We start from the raw sequence: 22,137 nt of genomic DNA on the forward strand, positions 1-22,137 counted from the left end.
CATCCCTTGACATCTTTTGGCCCAATTTAGAATAAAACCACTTAATTTGCAAATCCTTTCAGAAGCCTTTAATGTTCTGTTGGCATTGTTATATTTCCTGCAGTCTTTGTGTAGGTTTCCTATGTGCTCTGAGGAATGTAGCCAAGGTCTAAAGTCTTGGCCTGTGACTTGGGCTCTGGCTACCAGATCATGCCTCGTGGCTGTGTATACACAGATTGACCCAAGACTTGTTATGGAATCAGGAATGGGAAATAAAGGGAACCTGAAGTAAGGCCTCAGAAAATTTTCAGTGTAGAAACTGAACTCTCAGGTTTAAGTTGTATTTGTTGACACTGATGCCAAATGCAGAGGAGATAGTGTTGGTGTGGTGGACCTCTGTGCAAAAATAAAAGTGGCAAGTGCTGAGAAGTGCACGGGAAGGGGGGCAGAAGGAATTTCATAACTGGAGAAAACTGTAGTGCCACACTTGAGAGGGGGAGCTTTCAGGTGCAATACTGGCTGAACCACTTGGGACTGTGAACAAAAAATTTCTAGGGGTTGAGCCCTGCTCCCTTTTATTTAAAGACATTAGATCAAGTAAATACCTTAATATCCCACCATTTTTGTGTAAAAAATAAGTTAATCTCCCTAAATTGGTCAAAAGGGATAGCATATGATCCTGTTTTATATCTCTGGTAATTTGCATTAGAGCAAATGAGTACCTAGCATTCATTCATTGAAAAAGAAGTGAAGTAAGTATGACCTGTTTTTCTGTTAATCCATAGTCTGAAAAGTTGCATACTGCTTCTGCCCTGAACAGGGGAACAGAAGGGCTTAATTAAGACACTTTTGCTTGGCTACACAGTCTCTTTTTCCCCCCACTTTTCTAACACTTTACAGCTGTGTCTAGTGCTGTGTATGGTGTATTAATTTGCATGCTTCAGTCTATTAAAACAATGGTAATGTTTTAATATTCTTTCAGTTTTGACTGACATGAGAAGAACAAAATCTACAGTTTGCACAAACTGAGAAGTTTTAGAACTGAATTCTAAAGATTTTCTAGCATACTTTAAAGGTGGTGCCCTTCAGAGTACTGAAGATTTAATTGTGTCTTGGTTACAAGAGTGTTCAAAGTTTGGACAAAAGACCCTGTCATTGCTGTAGCTGTCAAGGTGCCAACATCTTCAAGATAAAAGCATTCTTTTTTTTTCTTTTTTTTTTCTTCGTTGCCTAATAAGCAGGAGGACTGGATCCAAGGTATGCTGGCCACTACATGTCACTGCTGCCTGCTAGATTTAAAATATGTTGTTTAGTCATCATGGTGTTCTGTAAGTATGCATGTCTGCATGGTTGAAGTGTGCAGGGTTTATCTGGACACTCTAGAAAACTGGGGTTACTAGAAAAATACAAAGAAGATAATATTCTTGATAGTTTTCTAGTTTCTAGCTTTTTAACCTCCCCAACCTGTTGGGCTACTTGAATACTTGAATTTTTACCTGGAGTTTATTCTAGGAGAATGCTGCATTGTAAGTAGCTTTTGCTCTTTTGAAACAAGAACTGTATTTTTGAATATGGTTATCATTGGCTGTTATAATAACTAAAACTGGTAAACTACGAGGCAGGTTTTATTTAAGAGGCCAAGTAAGGGGCAGGACTCAGAAAAGAGACTTGGAACTTTTTTAATTTGTTCGTCTGTTGTGGAAGCAGCCCTGTGAGAATGTAGTGCAGTCATTTTCTAGTGTGTTCTGTTAATTAAAATTCAGGAGGCATTTTCCTGTTCCCTGGCTTCACTGAAGTTTTTGCTGTGCTTTTGTTCCATATCTGAATAGTTGTTGTTGAAAGCCAAAGTGTAAGAGAGAACTTTTCAAAGCCAGCATGACTCACTGAGCGGTGAGAGTATCACAAAGTGCACAGGCAGCTGTGCTCGCAGGGCTGCTTTAAACTGACAGCTAACTTTTCACTTGAAGGTAAGCCTGAAGGTTTTTAATTGTTCAAAAATCTGCAGTTACTTAATTCTAATATAAGATACTCCTCAAGGTATTTAGGCAGATTGGCAAGCAGTGAGAGGAACAAAAAAAAGGGCTAAGTGAACATGAAAAATGGTTGAACTGGGTGATTAAGAAACAAACAGTTTGCTGTAGCTGAGTTTTGTGAGTACATAGTGAAGTCTGTCATTTTAGATACCTGATAAGAGATGTTAAAATCAAATGGAAGTTGATATCTAAACATGTTTAAAATATATTTTCTGTCCTAGAGTTAAAAAAAAGAAAAAAAGGAACAAAAAAGAAAAAAAAAGCAAAGAAAAAGCCTTGCTTATAGAGTTACCTTCAAACTAAACACCTCCAAAATTGGTTCTTAGATCTTGAAATAAAAGTCTAGTGGGACATCATAGATACACAAACTTACGTTTTGTTGGTATTTATACTGTGTTGTTATGAACTGTTGCTACAGGATGTAATTTGCTTACTGTATGCAAGTTGTTAGGAGGCTTACATACTTTGAAATGTGTATACAGCTCATTATTAAATACTGCTTTTATTTCTCTTATCCTAAATAGGCAAAAACCTAGCTGAGCACTGATCTGAGTATGTGAAGGAACTAAATGATATTGTCTGTCTTTCTCTGTCGTTTGCCTTTCCATTATTATTATTATTATTATTATTATTATTATTTAATTGCCTTTGTGAAGTATTATGACCAGGGAAGAAGGATACAGAGAAGAATTTAGCTATGACAGGATGCCAACTTTGGAGCGGGGAAAACAAGAGAATGGAAATTATATACCAGATATCAAATCCAGTGACCTCCAGCTGTCGAAGAGGCTGCATCCTTGCTTTAGTTACAAAACATGGATCTTTTCTTTGCTGATGGGAGTAAGTACTTTAAATGATACAAGATTTAAAAATTTAGGTGAGGTCTCAGTGCCCAGTAATCTGTTTCACACCACACGGGGACTCTGAATCTCATCACTGATCATATTGAATACAAATATTCATACAGAAAGGAACATATTTAGCAAACTTAGAATGTAATGCTTAATGATACTCTTTGGATAATTCTGCACTGATCAAAAATGCTGTATGAATGCTGACTTTTTGTCTTTAATCATATAGCATAAACAGAGAGCAAGTGTGGTAGTGGTGGGTATCAACCCATGTGTATGTATAAGCAGTGCCTTTTGGTAAAGGATGTAAAGCCTCCTGATCATATGCCTACTTTTAGTTCATTTTAAAGGTAATTTACTTGCCATAGTAGCATTTTGGCACTAAAATATTTGTAAAATACGTATGGTGCTTAATTAATCTTTCATGGTTCAATAGTCATGTAGTTATTTGTTAGAATCTTCACGTAGTGAGGTGTATACTTGTATTTCTTACATGAATGTTGCAGTGGTTTGAATTTTTGTGTCACTGCCAGAATCACAGGACACTGATCTTGCATGTACATCACATGCTTCTTCATGTTCTGAGCCAAGTTGTTTAAAGTTCATTATAGCAATTAGAATTTGATATTTTCTTTTTCTCTCAGCTTGTGTGTTTTGAAGAGTAATTTTTATTAAGAGCTAAATATGGTTCCCTGCTAATACAGTAATGACTTGGTTTTGCATGGTGGATAAAAGTCTTTCCTTATTTTCATGGAAACAGCTGAACATTTTTTCCTTTCTGACAATCTGAATAACTGGGATTTCCCTTCAGTTGTACTGTTACATAAAACAGAGCAAAAGAACAACTGGCTTTTTTTGCATTGAATTTTCTCAGACTTAATTGTCAAAAAAGACAACGGTCTTTAATTAGATTTTTCCTTTTACTGAGCTGTAAATAACACTAGATGCTAATGTTTAATGGTCATTTGCTGAAGTCATATTATCAAGAAGCATGAATTTTGTGGATAAAAGAAAATGCAATTTTGCTAATAAACTAATCCAGTACCTTCCAGTTAGATTTTTCTCCCAAGTATTATAGTGGTTAATCTCTCTCAACTCTTCTGAAAGACAGAATCCAGAAAGGCAAGTCTGTATGCTGAGCAACAGAAGTCACAGTGAACAGAGCCATCTACTTCAGGGAGCAGTTGCAAACTGTAGTGACATCAAAGTGGCTGCTAGTGTGGCCCGTTCTTTTGTGGGAATAATCCAATGTGCTTCAAGCATCATTTCAAGTTGTGCCCTATAAATCCTGTTCTTCCTGCCTGCCAGAATTATACACACACATATGCTATCCTTATTTTCTGTTATTTTTTGACAAGGACTTTTTAAAGACCCCCCTATAATCTTATAAGATGAAAAAAATGCCTAAATAAAACAAAAGAGCCATTCTATCTCTCATCTTGTCAAAGAAATGCCTACATGGAGGAACAACAAGCAAAAAGAAAACATTAGTAGAATGCACTAATAACTTATGGCTGAGAGCATGACTGATAATTATGAAATAAATGGAATAGTTAGCGAGGGGATAGGAATAGTTCAACATTCATGGGTGTGCCCCTGCACCAAAGCAGGAAGAGTTTGGAGGGGGACGGGTATGTAGGTGGAAAAACCTTCAGTCAGTGTATCCTAATAATGTTTTTGTTACTGTATCCTAGTTGGTAATTGCCCAGCTGTGCCTCTGCATAATGGATGTTGGTGGAGCCAAGCAGAGAATGCAAAGTAGAGGCTTAGTTGAGGTTTCTGAAATAGTTTTACAAGTGAGCACTGCAATTACCTTATGAGCATTTTATTAGGTACTTGCCCAGTCAGGGTGCAATGCTTGATTCAAACATGGTTATGTTGTTCAATATTAAGTCTTGGTAATGAGCAAAACATCTTCAGAACTCAACATGTTTTGTTATTTTTCCTCAAAATTATTCACACAAAGAGTGCATTATTAAAGTTCATCAGTACCTTAATTTGAAAGGAATTACTGATTTCTGACTAGTTGCTTTTTTAAAAAAATAGTTTTATTCATATTAATTTATCTTATTTGTTGCTTTGCAGACTTGCCTCCTTATTACTTCTGGATTTTCACTGTATCTGGGAAATATTTTTCCATCTGAAATGGATTATTTACGTTGTGCAGCAGGTTCAGTAAGCATTCTTAATTACTTGCTGTGGCTGTTTGACAGCAAAATCAATAGTAAATAATATTTGTGGGTTTACTGTCTTTTATTCTGTCTGTGTTTTTACTCAACTTTCTTCATGGAAAACTTTCTATTTAACTGTTCATTAAGTGGATTTTCATCCCCTGGTTAAGGGAATAACAGTTGCTATTAAGACAACTGGTTTGTGCTACCATTTTTGTTCACCAGGTCCCCACTGACGTGCAGTAGTTATCTGCATGAACAGTTTTTCTGTTCTTGGGTTTCAGAAAATTTGCCATGTTATGTGTTTGGAGAATTTCCTGCCCAAATGCTATCAGAATGTATTTAAGATTGTATTTCAAAGCATTACCTTTTCAGTTTGTTTTGGCATAATATCCAAGTACTGAAGCAGACTAAAGTTCTCTTGAACATTATTATTTTATTAATAAAATATACATTAAACGTGTCTGATGTTTTATAAAGTCCAGCATTTTTTACTCTATTTTTAGAGACAAATTTTTTTTTTACTGTATTATGTACACTCAATCTAAACTTTAGATCTATGTGCAAAAGCTGAGGCTGGTGTACTTACTTTCTCACAGCAGGATTCTGTTCTGTCATTATTATTTTTGCAAACTGACTGCAGGTTTGTTTTAAGTTAGGTGAAGACTAATCCTTTAAACAGTCAAGTCCCAGGAGTCCTTCTGTGAATGAGCTGCCTCTTATGTTTCTGCTAGAGGTGTTAGAATAAAGTTGAAGCAATTTTTGAAGTGAATATCTTCACTGATGTGTTATTCTCTGCAGCATTGGTGTTAGTTATGGAGATGACTGTTTTTCTGCCCCAAATCTTGTCTCTTTGAACTTTTTATTTGTTGAGAATTTACAAAGATCACGTAGATGCAGGTTATCACATTGGGTCTGAAAGGCTTGCTATGAGTAAAATGTACACATTTGGGTGTCTGTATGGGAGCAAGGTGTTACAACTCCTACTGCAGGTGATGGAGTCAGCATAGGTGGAAGAGCCTGGAGAGCTCTCTTGCCAACTGGCCACTAAGTGGTCTAGTTTAGCATGAGCTGAATTGCTCTTTAGACATTTTTAACCGTATTGAGTAGTAGCAGGGTTCAGCTGCCTAAAAATAGTCACGTAGTGTTTCAGACATTACAGCATATCCAGAACATGAAAGGATGTTTTAATTATGTTAAATACAGGTCATTTAGGTGTTAAGGAAGTGCTGCCAAGAACTTTAAATGTCATTATTAATCTGGTTATAGTAGTTCCATTGTTAAGCCATCAGCGTTCAGATGTGTGAAAAGATAATTGGTAAAGAAATGCAGCATTTGTCACATGGTTCATTATTTAACATGGAAACATTTTAAATCACTGTAGTTGTGTATATTTTTATGTTGTTTTTTAGTATGTTGTAACATGTATTTGTGTAAAATAGAGTTATATATCTGTAATGGTACCATATCTGTTGTGGTGGGGAAGGATAGAGAAATTACTTTTTGAAATTTTTCACTTATGCATGATTTTTCCATTTAGCCCTGCCCGGAAGTGTAGAAACACAGTTCCTTGTGAACATTGTGGAGATCCCAGTCACAATTCTTAAAATGTAATTTGACTCAACAGATGAGGTTTTACAAAATTCTTCAGAACTGTGTTGAATCTAGCCAAATTTTAGCTTACACAACCATGACTTTGTCTCTTTGAAAGAATGTGGAGGCCCACTTGGGGAGTAACAGTGCTTTCCTTTTCCTGCTCAAGGATCTCTGGCCTTCTAGACTTAATTTAAACTAACAAAGGCATGAAATGCCTCATGAAAGACTCTTTCTTTCCTTTACTCATCACATTGTGCCGAGGAGCTACTTGAAACTGATGGCTATGGAAGGCGTATTTAAACCTCTTGTAATCCTCAAATACTAATTGTAATTAATGAGCTCAGACAAGAGTGACAGACTTTCCTCAGTGTTTCTGATCTATTTGTCTAAGTTAACTGAAATACAAATTCAGACCAAATAAAATACGTGTATGGAAATGTATGAAATCCTTTGTGCAGAATATCCCACTAGTCTTCTCTTCTGATTTTCCCAGTGTATTCCTTCAGCAGTTGTGAGCTTTGCTATAGCAAGGAATAAAATTAATGTGGTGAGTATAAGATTTTATTGGCACTTATATAATTTTTTTATCCCCTGTGGTTACAATGAGAGAGAAACCCATTCTGAAATTCTTTTTCAGATACCAAATTTTCAGATTCTGTTTGTCTCTACATTTGCTGTTACAACAACATGTTTAATTTGGTTTGGATGCAAACTTGTCCTCAATCCATCAGCTATAAATGTAAGTTACTAAACCAATTACTAATTAATACTACATTTATCTTAGTTAAAAAAAGGGTGGAGAGGGACGTTGAGAGGCAGGTGGAGATCACGTGATTACTTTGTTATCACTACAGCAATATTCCTGCTTGGTTTGTAAGGAAGGATCATCTAACAGTAACTTTAATTGTCTGAGGAAGACAAGACTGGAAAATTGACTTTGGAGATGAAGACTTACATAGCTAAAAGATGTATGGTACAGTTTACTTAGAGGAGATTAGTATGGAAAGGTCTTTCTTGTTGTCTTGTATTCAGACTTCAAAAACATGAATCTGATCTTCAAATAGGATCCAGTTTGATCAACTGAATTTGTTTTCTATTCACTGGAACAATTTTTTTTTTTTTTGTATTGTTTTTGTTTTTTTTTAAGGAACAAAGTCAAAAGAGAAAATTGAAAATAATTAGTAGCTTATCTGTAGATTAGCCAGTTTTTAGAGTTGAATTGTACTGAAGTGAGAAGGTGTCCCAAACTGTGCTACTTCTAGGAGATTTCATCATCAGATTAAGTATCATTCTTTCCTGGATCTTCTTTAGTGGATAGTTTTCCTTGTGAGGCTGTCAGGAAACTTTCAATCAACATTTTCCTTGTACATCATCAACAAAAAGAATGAAGTAGTTACATCATTTGAAGTACATGTATTTCATGCTGGGGAAAGATCTCTGGATTTGAGTCACATGAGGAAAAACTTCCTCACTGTGAGGGTGATGGAGCACTGGAACAGGCTGCCCAGAGAGGTTGTGGAGTCTCCTTCTCTGGAGATACTCAAAACCTGCCTGGATGCCTTCCTGTGCAACCTGCTGTAGGTGAACCTGCTTTGGCAGGGGGCTTGGAGTAGATGACCTCCAGTGGTCCCTTCCAACCCTTACCATTCTGTGTTTCTGTGAAATAACATAGCAATAGGTGTTATCATTATCAGTGGTGAATATTCATAATAGCCTATCACAGAATAGCAGTAATCAATATAACTACAGCATACATTTATTTCATAGGAAGGTTTAATGACTGCTCTTGTGCTACCACTCAGTTTTCCCACTGTCCTATCAGCTGTGGTGATACTAAGAGCTCAGCAGTAGTAATGGCTCCCTACACTAATATAGCAGATCTGAATTGGTAACAAAAGATTTTTCAAGTAGAAAAATAGTGCAGAAATAGAGTTTGCTTTGGAATTACCTGTGCTATTTTCCTAATCTCTGGTTAGCTCTGGATTTCACAGATGCTGAACTTTTAAATTAATTTTTACTTCCTCTTAGAAAGTGCAGTAAATTAGGATAATGCTTACAAATCTGCTTTCTAAATGAGTTATCTAAGTCCAGCTTCACGTTTCTGTGCAGCTGGCCGTATCTGCAGGGGGATGGAGTACTGCAGACCATTGGAGCTGTAGAGATTTAGCACTCATGGCAGATCATTGTATTCAAGCAGTACTGGCTTTAGGTGTGGCCTGTTTTGTCCTGTGTTTGAGGGGACAATGTCATGGCCCCCTGGGTCATCTGCTTATCTCAGGACAGTTTACATCAGGTAATTCTTAGCATGGCCTTTGCTTGCTTATTGGGACTGTAGCAGTTCCCTCATGCATGTTCCTCCTCAAGTGTCTTAGGCTGTTAGGGCCCAATGAGTTACGTACAGGACACGGGGGTGCTGCCATTGCCCTTCCTTTCTTGGTAGGGAGTTCAAATTTTAGAAACTAGTCCAAGCATTCTGAGAGAAAACAGCAGAGAAGTCTGACTGGAGACTGCCAGACCTTTTGCATTCCCTTCCCCTGCTAGACAGGATCCCAGTGCTGTAGGACATCCTCCTCACGTGTCTTAGGCTGTTAGGGCTGAATGAGTTAAGGACACGGGGGTGCTGCTGTTGCCCTTCCTTTCTTGGTAGGGAGTTCAAATTTTAGAAACTAGTCCAAGCATTCTGAGAGAAAACAGCAGAGAAGTCTGACTGGAGACTGCCAGACCTTTTGCATTCCCTTCCCCTGCTAGACAGGATCCCAGTGCTGTAGGACAGTGGAGGACTGTGTCTGCCCAGGAAGGGTGGGCCCAAGGGACTCATTTGGCCACCACAATAACCAGTTACTTTGTCATGAATCACAGTGTGACAAAATTTTGTTTATATTCTTGAGAAGCTTTGAGCTGACCCCATGTGTAAGAGCTTAAATTTAATTGCGTACTTTTGAAGGTAGTAGTTTTTAGACTGCATAAAATTTTGTATTTTCTATTATCAAATATTAGCAGCTTTTGTATTTTCAAGGCAGATCAAGCCATTTGACAAAAGATTATATTAGCCTAGAAGAGTGTAAGTGACAAACACTAAATTTATAAAAGGCAGATTCTCTCTTTGCCAGATGTTAGTTATCTGCAGTAATGTCCACATGTCATCCTTGGTTATTTGGTTTTAATTCTTTTCACTTGCCTCTTGCATGCCCATACTATGTTGTGGATCACTGAATAAAGGTAAGTCTGGACAACTGTGTGTGCAAAGCTGGCTCTGAAGCTTTTTTTGAACCTTTTTGTCTTCAGACATGGTGCCAACTTCCTCTCCTCTCTGAAGGATACTGTTTCAGTGAGACAGTTTCACTGTTGAGCATCTTGTTGCCAGCTGTTTGCTATTAATCATGTGGTACTAAGAAAATGTAGAATACCATCTCAGCTGTTCTTTCATCATCCTATTTATTTTCCCTACCCATAGGAAACCACACAAGAAAATAATACTAGGTCTGATGTGAAATCACTACCAGTAGTTTAAAAGCAGCAGGAAGATTCATAAAAAGGATAAGTTTATCCAATTAAGACAATTCACATTTCACCTCTCCTGCTTCCCTTTATAAAGGACCTGGGCAATTCTTCATCAGTGTTACTTGTGTTCATGGATAACTACAAAATTAGATAGATAATTGGAACACAAGCCACGTCCTAGACCATGACTGTGTGACACGGCTCCAGTTCTGCAGTTAGGATACTTTCAGCATGAAGGGTGCAATGTGTAAAAGGTGCAAACTGCCTCTGCTGCCACTCTGCTCCTTCCCAGCTCTCAGAATAAGAAGCTTGATGGACAGAAATGAGTGGAACCTCATGCATGCTGGCCACTGCAACTGAAAGCATTCAGATCTTGAACAGGATTCAAACTGAGTCCAAGTGGAGTACATACTCAATTTATTGTCTCCTTGTGAGTTGAGTGTCTGTACCTCCATTGTGGTTGAGATCCCTCAACGTAAATGGCTAAGACAGGATTGTGTGGCCTGAACTTAGACATCTCTTACTGTATTTGCTGTGAAATGCTCTGCCTGGCTGCTGCTTCTACCCTGCATGGGTGGGAGTCTCCCATCAGTCCTGTACCATGTATCCCATTCACGCAGGCACGTTCAGTATGCCTGAGTATTTCAGATGGCACTAGCAGCCATTATAATTGAACACTACCTCTAGCAAGTGATTTGCCCCATAACTGTTGGAGTTCCCTCTTGCCTGTATAGACTAGGTCTCCACTGGCAGTAGTGGAAGTGTAGGCAGTGTGAGTACACACAGATACAGAAGTGTGAGTACACACAGATACAGAAGTGTGGGTGCTGAATTTGGCTGCCTGACCGTAAGCTGTGGCTTCATTATGTGTGTGCTGGCTTGTCTGGCCTTGCTCAAGCCACTGATCCAAGAGGGCACCACTGTCCTTTAGGTCCTCTGTCATTATTTGTCAGATTTGTGCAGGTGTCTTGAAACATCTGTAGGATAGTGCAGATCGTGTTAAAAGTATGCAACTATAATAAAGTATAACAAATTAACTATAAAAGTTAAGCAAACTATATTGAACTTTAATTTATTTACTCTTGAAATTAATTTAACCCTTTCATACAGTTTCAGTGAACCAAGTTATTAATACCTGCTGCAGATTCAGAGCAAATTGAATTAAGGTTGTGCTAATACATGACTTTCTACCTGGTTACACTTGCACGTTCCTTAGTCATGGAAGAGGATTAGGGACACAGTGTACTTGGTTCCCTACATCTAGTGATAGGTTTTGTAGTGGTGTAGTGGTAGTTGTAGAGAGAATTTCCTTTAATGCTTAGAAATTTAACGTTGAATTTTCCATTGTTACAGATGATATAAAAAGGTACTTATTTCTTGCTTTAGCTGTATTTGTGTTTAAAAAAAGAAAACCAACAAACCCACACAAACTCCAAAACTGGAGATGTGATATTTTTACTTTGGTCTAGGGTTATTGAACTAATTTTATGAGCGGAAGGCTCTATCAGACATTAGAGATATATCATAAAAAAACCTGGTAAGATAAAATTTTAAAAAATCTCATTTATTTACGGTTACCTTTTCAATTTCTGTTGTTTACTTCTTATACCTTGCACTAAATGAGCTAGTCCATCAATGTAGTTACAGTGCTTCTGGACTCAAAATTTATCTGTCTAGCTGACACTGCACCATATAGTGTAGTCTTGCCAGTCCACGTCACTACCTGCCCTGTGTGTCAAAACACATCCAAATCATGAGAATGTACTGGCTGGATTAAATTATTCTGCAGGCCACATGTTTGATGCCTCTTCTTTTGCCAGATATCTTTATTTTTCATTCTAACACTTTCCCTAGAAGCCTACCACTATGACATTTATTGCTGTTTGTTGCTCTGGTACAGCTGTAGAGTCTGTTTTGTACTGCAAGGCACAGAGTTCAAATTAAGATTTCCTGAGAAGGATGGATTTCCATGCCCAAAAAAGCCTCTCAAATCTGCCAGTTATGATATTTTTTTTAAAAAAAGTGTGCTGCAAGATGTGTCAGAGAAAAACTGAGATTTGCTCATCTGCAAAGCAAGTCTGAGATGAAGGAACAATATAATTCTGTTCTAAGATATTGAATAATGGTTTGCTATAATTGTGTAGGTTCTTGATGGAGTCAGTTCTCCCTAAACTTTGCCCAATGGCCTGACCTAGCCACCAAATTTTTTTTGGGGGCTGCCAGTGAAAAAACATGTTGCTTTTGAAGACAAGAGAGGGAGATCCATTTTGCCTAATTTATGTGCCTCTAGAAAATTATTCAGCCCATGTGGAGTAGGTATTTACCTCTTCTCATGAGATACTAAGAAGCTAAAGAAAAGTATTATGTATTATATTCACTTATTTGTCTCCAGGAGCTGAGCAATGGCAGGAGGAAGGGCAGCATCCACGTTCTTGCACAACGATGTAGTCTGCTCGACCTGCAGGAGTTAGGAAGCTGCGAGGAGTGTTCATCGCTCCGCTAGCACTAGGTAGAGCACAGAGCCAGAATTCTTGGCCCAGTTCTTTGGAGTGTGTTCTCACTCAGCCTTGGACACTGCATCGCACCATCTGGGTTGCAGCATAGTGGTTGGGACCCTGTGGCCTCCCTTCACCCTGCAGTGGGTTGCCTTAGCCCCTGGGCTAGTCAGTCTTCCTCTGGTTTGTCCTCTTTCTGCTCCCGTGAGTTTTCCGCGGTTTGCCGCAGGGTTCCGATTTCACGTCGCAGGTTCTGCAAAGTGCAAACGCACCCCCTTGCCATTAAGTGCTGTTCTGGAAGACAGTGGTAAAATCTTCAGGCAGAATATTCCTATATATGAAATAAATGCTGACATTGAGCATAGCTAAGTGTTGTCCTAGAAATTCATCAAGAAAACAGTTAACAAGGTATCTAATGAATAGATATGTCTAGACGTCATAGAAAATAGACAGCCTGCTGGATCCTGGTAGATCTCACCCCCTCTGTTATTTTTAATATGGAAGATGTAACCCATTTATGTCTGGGATTTTACTGACAGATAAATTTTAACTTGATTCTACTTATTCTGCTGGAAATCTTCATGGCAACCACTGTGATCATTTCAGCTAGATCTACTGAAGACTGCTGTACAACAAAGCAGGTAGGTACCCTTGAGGATAGACGATGTCTTTTTTGTGTATGTTAAAAAGAACTTGATTTTTCTTGTATTACATATGATGACAAGTTACTGGTGGCTCCAGTATATCACTTCATATTACATGTTAAAACGAGATTTGAACAATAAATAAAGGTACTGTACTAAACAGTAAAAGCCTCTTCTGTCTTTGAGTGCAGCAGGCCATCTGCAAAATTACCTGCTGCAATTACACAGCACAGCGTTGTTTGAATATCCTATGAACAGGCACAGCAAATGTTTTATTTCTATTGGGTAGAACAAAACTAAATGATGTATGAAACATCAAAATACTGTGACTTGCATGTATGCAAGCAATGCCTTTTTTTGAAGCCTGAGATGGAGAAAGTATTTGTTGTGTATGTCCATTTGGTGGTATCTGGACAATGAATATTAGCTTCAAGATTTGGGGATATAGATAAAATTTTCTTTAGTTGCAAGTGCTCTCCAAAATCCCACCCTCATTTTTCTACAAGAGTACTTATTTTAGGTAATAATGAAGCAAATGTGCTGTGCCATTTTGTGTTCCAGTGGAAGTATTGCTTGCTGGATGAAGTTGTGTAGTGTACTGTCCTCAGTTACAGTTTATCCACATCAGTAAAATGTGGAGGCTCCAGAAGACAGTAGACCTTTTTGAAGGTGGGAAGTGAAGACAAGATGACCATATTTCATTGTTGAACAGTGACTGTGTGACAGCTCATCTGGGACTACTTCGTGCTTTTAATGTGACTGCTGTGGTCTGACACTGGTGGACACTGTGGTGTGTCACTGTCAGCTCCAACCAGACATTGCATGCCACGGTTAGGATCTGTAACAGGTTCTGCAGGATACTAGAAGGAAAGAAATGTATTTCTTTGTGTATTTTTTTGATGATGATTTTTTTATTCCTCTCTAGAATACTGCATATGACAGTACTGTCGTTTTGAGCAGTGTCAGCTTTCCTACCCGAATTCTAAAGTCATACTCAGTAAGAAAATTTTTTATTTTTTAATATAATTAAATAAATTTTTTCTTTAATCTTTCTAAGTTCTAAGCTTCTTTAAAACAAGGAAGAGATCAATGTGGGTAAGAGCTGAAAGAATAAAGACAGAAATGAGAGATATATCTTAAAATGTTTCTTTTTTAGAATATTGTGAGATAAATGATAGTTGCCATGTGTCATAGGAAAAAGACTACTTAATAACTTGAGGATAAATAGTGTAAACTGAACTGTTCTTCAGTGGAGCTAATAAATGGGAACATAAATATGTATAATGAGGCTGATCTTGTTTTCACTTAAGCCAGCTGGACTTTTGCTATATTTTAGATCCGAAAAACATTGATTTCATGCATAGCTAATAACATAACTGCATTTTTTCCTCCCAGTGAATTCCTTTCTATATGCAAATAGGAAGTTTGGTGTTCAAATGCATGGTTAATAATTTGTGTACTTTTCTTTGTTTTAGGTAATTGAGGTGATTATTGGAATTTCATCAGTATTTGGTGGTATAATTGCTTTGAATATGGATGTTCTAGTCTCAGGTCCCTATCTTTCAGTAACATTCTTTTGGATCTTAGTTGCTGTAAGTAGTGCAAAATGAACACACTCTTTTAAAACCATGTTTCTGATTTAAAAAAAAAAATATATTTTTCTTTTTTTCTCCTTCTGACTGATATGTTTATTTGGTGCTAATGCTAACTGACAGTCACTGCTTAGCAGATTAACTAGTGCCTCACTCTGCTTATTTATTTATGCGATATGTTGTTTTATTTTGATTGACAATACTTTGGCTCTTAAAAAATGTTCTGATACAGTTTCAGTCCTCAGTTCAGTAAAAAGGAAATTAGTAATAAAACAAGGGTATTGGAAATGAAGTGTTTTGTCATATAAGTCCTAGACTTTAGAAGGTTTCAGGCTGCAAAATAAAATGTTGAGTGTAGTTTTGGCATTGTAGAATCCTTAGAGCATCATCTTTAGCCTGTCAGCCTTAATTGTCTTAGAAGTCTGAGACTGACTGGTAACCCTTGTCACTAATAACAGCCTGTGCCTAGGAGCTGTGGATTCATAAAGAATGCTTTGCTGCCATGCTTGCCCCAAATTGAACCAGCTGAGAAAGACAACAATAAACATTAGGTTTATATGTCTCCTCTGTCTGGAAAATCCCTCACCATGAATTGGAAAAAAATAATAAAAAAGTTTCTCAACATTTGAATTCATAAAGTTTAGTAGGGTTCATTAGGTTTTTATGTAGAAGTGTCAAGTTTTGAGGATAATTATATTTCAGTGTGTATAGGTTTAATACATGATACTCATTAAATTCAAGTTAAATGAAGATTAGTTTTGTTTCCATTTGATTAACTGATTCCTAATATTGTCATAATAAGTTTGTGCTGTTTTACCTTTTCAGGAAATTTAGGATCTGACTAGTGGGAATCACTGTAACTCAACTGTAATCTTTTTAAATTTTCAAGTAGATAAATATTTATTTTGTTATGCTGTTTTGTTTAGTGTTTTCCAAGTGCGATTGCAAGCCATGTAGCTGCTGAATATCCAAGCAAATGTCTGGTAAGTGTTCCAAATCAAAATTCTTAGTTTGTGCAGTTTTACCTTTTCAGGAAATTTAGGATGTGATCTCTGACTAGTGGGAATCACTGTAACTCAACTGTAATCTTTTTAAATTTTCAAGTAGATAAATATTTATTTTGTTATGCTGTTTTGTTTAGTGTTTTCCAAGTGCGATTGCAAGCCATGTAGCTGCTGAATATCCAAGCAAATGTCTGGTAAGTGTTCCAAATCAAAATTCTTGGATTATGTCATTAGAGGGCAATAATGCTAAGAAAGCCTGCTTGTGATAGTGGGCACTACTCATATTTGCTCTCTTGTTTCTAGTTACTTCTACAAAACATGACAGAAATATGCAGCATGACTGCTTTCATGCTCCTGAGCTGAGGTCCTTTCCATTCTGTTCTCCTTTCATTGTTAGCTGGGGTTTCTGAAAGAAGAAAATGAGCTGTGCAGGCTGCACAGGACCTAGAACGTGTTTCAAACAAATTCCTCATCTGCATGACTAGCAAGGAGAACTAAGACTATTCAGTAGAGTGCATTTTTTCCTTGACTGTCCCAGATACATAGTTAAGCCTCCTTAAAACATCTGTTCTAAGTTACAGTCATGCAATCATATTTAAATCCATAATGGTGCATGACTATAACTGAAGTCAGAATTTCATCCTGTAGGGTTAATACTTGAATGAAACTCGGCTGCTATTGTATGGCAATAATTTGCCCTTGAGCACTAAGATTTGTTTGCACAGCTATTTTAGATTTTAAATCTGCAATTTCTGTTGTTAATTCTCATTATTCCATACAAATTGAAGAACAAATGTTACTTCTATACTGGCTCTCTAGATTGAGTATTACTTCCTCTCTCTGCATATGAAAAGCACTTTTAAAATCAAACAAACCCCCCATAATCCATATTAAATGGAAAATTAATGAAGAAACAACAGTGTTTTGGCTAGGAAAATTAATTTATTCAAAGCTTGCTTCTGTGTCTCCATGCAATGTGGCTTGGTCTCATATGTGTAATCCTACACACTTTTACACTCTTTTGTTATGTTTGCTTCAAGGACATACAGCTCACAAATCAGAATGTTAACCTTTTTGAATTCTTATTTAACATTTACTATGTTATTTTTTAGGTTGAGGTCCTGATTGCCATTAGCAGTGTTACCTCTCCATTGTTGTTCACTGCTTCTGCATACTTATCCTTCAGTATCATGCAAGTTGTTGACATCTTCAAAAATTATCCACCTGCTGTTAAAGTATGTGTGTTTATGCAATTGAAAAATTAACATCTAACTATTACATTAGCAAGATAAGAATTAATTAGAAAGTATAAAGAGACAAGGTACTGCATTATAAAGATTAAATAACTTGCTATAGAAATTATTCAAGAACTCTTATTTAACTAACGACATAAAGTATGTTAAATCTGTTGCCACCCTGGAATTACACTTTTTTAAAAAATGAGGTATTATTCTAAAGAATCAGTAAAAATAATGTATAATATGCTGGACTTCATCAAGCTTCGATACATTTGTGGTATATAAATTAAAGATTCTAAGTATCCTTGAATACATTTTTTTGTTTCTTAGTCTGTCTGCCAACAGTTGGTGGATTGTTACTGCCTGGACTAGGGCAGAGAAGAAAAAGTTTGCAGATCTTAAAAGCATTTCAGCATGAGGTGTTACCACTGCATTGTGGAAGAGCTTGCTAGGGCTTTACTGTCAAAGTGTTTAGCAATCTGTGATGATGTGCAAAGGACCATTTATGGGCATTAAGATAGTGTCAGTGAGAGTCTTGACTCTTAGTACCCACTAGTCCTTAAGTAGTCTTGTAGTTTTAGAAGCAGAGAGGGAAAATATTAAGCAGAGACCTTAGGGACTGGAAAACCAGCTTTTGAGTATGTGATCCTGTTCTGATACTGGAGGAGCAGTGTGGTGTTGGACCTCAGGAAGTGGCCATGGCTTACACATTCTCTTTAAGCAGCTTCTCGTTGCACATCTTGGAGGCAGAAGACTAATCTGGCCAGGAAGTTGGTGTGACCCTGGAAATCATTTCTTGCATTCTTACACTGCTTTGTGTGTGGATGCATCAAGAGCAGGCTGCTCTGCAGAGCAGGGTGAACAGTGGAGGGAAAGGTGACAGCAAAGCACACAAGGGCAGTGACCTCATTGGCAAGGAGCGTAGTCCTACAGTATCCAAACAAAGTGAAACAAGGCAGGTCTGGCCAAGGTAACCAGGTTCAGCCAACAGTTCAGTGATTGCCAGACAAGTCTGTAGTAGTGAGGCTGATCCGAGGTCAGCCAGGAACTCAGGTCAGCAGGGCAAGGTCTGAGCTGGCAAGGCACAGGGCCAGGCCCAGACACAGCTGTGACATTGCTCAGGTCAGAACCAGCAGTGAGGCTCTGTGTTTTAGAGGGTAGCTTCCTCAGTTGTATTTCTAGAGGAGAAGGCCACTTAGCCAATTAACATTTTGTTAAAAATTATCTACCTGTTCTACTCTGAGCAAACTCTGGCACTCAAATTTTAACTGAAGCTTCATGCTGCAATAAACTGTAAATCACAATTTTTGTTAAAAAAAGAAGTCTAGATACAAATCTCAAGAGTATGGGGGTGGGAACAGCAGAAAATATTCTATACATGTAGTTCACAGCATGTTCGTGTCTCTGTTTTCAGCAATCTTATGATGTACTCCTCTTGCTTCTGATGTTAATGCTGCTAATTCAGGCATGCCTTACTACTGGAACTGTAATACAGTGTGTAAATTACAAGACAAAAATGAAAATACATGATTCATCGTGGACAACACCACAGGTTAAAAAACAGGAATACAGAACAACAGAGGTACGTATTTATACCCCTTATAATTTTTTTTTTCAGGGGGGGCAGGGTAGTGTTCCATGTTACTTAATTCAGATCACAAATAAAGCTGCTCTGTAAAACTACGAAGATGTTAATGCAGCAGTGAATTTTGTAATAAAGAGAATGTTTAGCTGTTAAATGATAACAGGGGCATGACAGATGCAGCATCTGTAAATCTGTGTCAAGTCCTGTTAAGAGAAAAACAGTTGTAAAGTTAAAGCCCCCTTATTTTTTATTTGTAGGATGGGCTCCCAATTACAGGTGAGGTTCTTTATTATATTAAGATAAAATGATAGTCCTTCTCCACTGGGTGCAGATCCATGATCACTATTTTTATATCAGAATTAGTTATACATAAGGTGAAGGACCTTGCATGACCATACTCTGATAAGGACAACCCCAGACAACGTGACAGGCGGGAGGAGTGTCTGGAAAGCTGCTCTGCAGACAGGGACCTGGGTGTACCGATCAACAGCAGCTGGACATGAGCCAGCAGTGTACCCAGGTGGCCAAGAAGGCCAACAGCATCCTGGCCTGTATCAGCAATAGTGTGTCCAGCAGCACCAAGATGGTGATTGTCCCTCTGCACTCAGCATCAATGAGGCCACACCTCGAGTACTGTGTTCAGTTTTGGGCACCTCAATACAAGAATACATTGAGGTGCTGGAGGGGGTCCAGAGAAGGGCAACAAGGCTGGTGAAGGGCCTAGAGAACAAGTCTTATGAGGAGTGGCTGAGGGAATGGGAGTTGTTTAGCCTGGAGAAGAGGAGGCTGAGAGGAGACCTTATCGCTCTCTATAACTGCCTGAAAGGAGGCTGTAGAGAGGTAGGCCCTGGTCTCTTCTCCCAGGTAACTAGTGATGGAACAAGAGGGAATGGCCTCAAGCTGCACGAGCGAAGATTTAAACTGGCCATTAGAAAGAACTTTTTCACTGAAGGGGTTGTCCAGGATTGAAACATGCTGCCCCAGGAGGTGGTGGAGTCACCGTCCCTGGATGTGTTTAAAAGCCATGCAGATGTAGTGCCTGGGGATATGGCTTAGGGGTGGACTTGGTAGAGTAGAGCTAATGGTTGGACTCGATGATCTTAACGGTCTTTTCCAACCAAAGTGATTCCATAATTTGCATTCTTCTAGCTTCTCTGAGATATTTATTTGCTTGAACATCAGCTTTTAACCAAAGGACTGTTTCATGTTTCCATTTGTCTGACGTTTGTTTACTTTTAGGTTCCCAATAATACCTTAAAGGATTTTGACAAAGACAAAGCCTGGAAAGCAGTTGTGGTGCAGATGGCTCAGTAGTTTGGATTCTGCAAATGCAGCCAATACAGTACAATCCAATACAGTAAATCAACTACTGGAATGAAGACTTAAAAACTTTTCAGTTTATAAACAGCATTATAGTTACAGCAGTAGGAGCTGAGCAATAACACAGTAAATAATATGTCTTTCTAATAATTTTGAAATATATTGATAATATTTTTAACACATCTGTCTTTTCTGATGGTATCTCTATTCTACTGTTGTTTTAGAAGATACATTTAGAAAAAAGGTGATGAGTCACATGGGTTTATGCTGATGGCAAAGCAGAATATGACAATGTGTAGTGGGCTTCACATATTTGCAAGGGATTGTTATAACTGCAGTTATGCAGTCAGGGTAACTGATAAATGCTTTTGTAAAGTTATGAGTACAAGTCATAATTGGTATTTTTGCTTATACTTCACTTTTGTAGGAGTTGTAAAATTGTTTTGCATCTCATTGCTTTTATATAAATAAAAGTCTTTGTTATGTGGAAACTCAAGAATTTGGATTGACATTCTAATTGGAGAGGTGAAACCAGAATATTCTTTCCTACTAAGCTTCTGTTTCTGGACTATTAAAGGTGGAAGAGGCTTTTCATGAGAGGCCAGGCATAAAATTTCCTAGCCAAACAAATAAAATAACAGAAGCAATCAGACAAATAAGAGGAGATACTACTGATACTATAAGATTTTTTTCACACATTAAAATGTATTTTTAAGTATATTACTTTTAATTTATTTATTTTCCTAACCATCTGTAAAACTTACAGAACTCAGCTGCCCTTTAATAAGGGCAATCTCCCATACAAACTGGCTTTTCCTCCTGGCTGAATTATGTGTATGGTCACGTAGATTTTGAACACTATAAGAAGCTTCATAATAGGCTTTTTGGTTTAACTAGGGTGTAACTCGCTGCTGACAAAGTGGTCTTTTATAAATTGGTTTTCTGGTTTATTGTTTTATTGACCATTTTTGAGAAGTTCTAGACTTTGAAGTTAATTCTTTTTTTCAGTCTGAAATAAATCATTCAGAGCACTCTGCAAAGCTTACCTCTTTGCTGTTGGGGAAGGGGAATAGAAAGAAAGGAAAGTACAGTATGGAGCCCTTCATGTGTGCTAGCATTTTTTGTCTGTTTTTTGGGAAAGCTGATGATTATTATGGCATTTTACTACATAAAGAATACTGTTAAGTTTAATGCTTCTTAAGAGCATGTGTACAGGAGTCTCTCCATTCACCTGAAGTAGTGTGGGCTTTCAGCCCAGAGAATGCAGCTGCTGTTTCTTAAATGCTGCCTGATCTCATGCCTTTACTGATGGTTCTTGTTTGAACACTCTCTGAGAGAGGCAGATAAATAATATCTGATGCAATCTTACAATTTTTATAAACAGAAAGAGCTTTTGGTTGTACTCTATTTTTTGAAAGTCGCAAAGAAATAGTTAACAGTTCTACCTAAAAATAAACATCCAAACAGCTTTGTAAACTTCACACATGGATTGAAACTGGACAAAGACTGTAGATATTGCAGAAGTTCATAAATCACAGTAAAGTGAAAAGAGAGTCATATGTAGAACAGTGTTAATGTATCTTAACTGTTTGCTTTCATTTCTGTGGTGACACACCTGCCTTTATTTAACTGAATCTGCATCTCCAAGAGACCATTTCTATCTTTTCTGTCCAATGATGATTGGCTTTGTTTATCCAGGAGGTTAGATCTGAGTAGACAATACTTCTGTTACTGACCTTGGCTAGAAAAGAAATTAATGGGAAGATGCACATTCTGAAGGAATTTCCTTTCCATTAAACACTTACACTGACAAGGTGCTTAAGTGCTTCAACTTCCTTTTGAGTCAAATGGTTTGAGGTGCTCTCAAAATAGTAAGAACCTTTTAAACAGGAGTGGGTAGGAAAACCTAATGACAGGCTACAATAGGAGATATTGATCTTTTTAGGGGGGAACTGAAGTTTTTAAATAAAAAGTGAAGAAAACAGCATTCATCAAAAAAAAGGGGAAAATTAATAGGCTAAACAGAATGATTAAGTTAGAATTTGCAGTGCCCCTGAGTAATGGTTGAGATACATGACTGTATCTGAGCTTTTTTAGTCTTAGATTATCAATTATAAAGGATAGATGG

At 37.6% G+C, this 22,137-nt stretch overlaps 1 protein-coding gene across 1 annotated transcript; it reads left to right on the plus strand.

Moving 5' to 3' along the window:
- The first annotated feature begins 1,898 nt into the window (after nucleotides 1-1,898).
- MLC1 (megalencephalic leukoencephalopathy with subcortical cysts 1) lies at nucleotides 1,899-20,505 on the plus strand. The gene is made up of 12 exons (XM_008937804.1): nucleotides 1,899-1,946; nucleotides 2,669-2,852; nucleotides 4,949-5,038; nucleotides 7,124-7,177; nucleotides 7,268-7,369; nucleotides 13,166-13,267; nucleotides 14,196-14,267; nucleotides 14,746-14,862; nucleotides 15,789-15,845; nucleotides 16,979-17,101; nucleotides 18,519-18,686; nucleotides 19,929-20,505. The coding sequence occupies exons 2-12, from the start codon at nucleotides 2,673-2,675 to the stop codon at nucleotides 20,001-20,003; spliced, it is 1,140 nt and encodes a 379-aa protein (XP_008936052.1). The 5' UTR covers nucleotides 1,899-1,946; nucleotides 2,669-2,672; the 3' UTR covers nucleotides 20,004-20,505.
- Nucleotides 20,506-22,137: the final 1,632 nt, after the last annotated feature.

This window comes from Merops nubicus, unplaced genomic scaffold (genome assembly GCF_000691845.1).
Source record: "Merops nubicus isolate BGI_N331 unplaced genomic scaffold, ASM69184v1 scaffold7333, whole genome shotgun sequence".
NCBI classification, from domain to species: domain Eukaryota; kingdom Metazoa; phylum Chordata; class Aves; order Coraciiformes; family Meropidae; genus Merops; species Merops nubicus.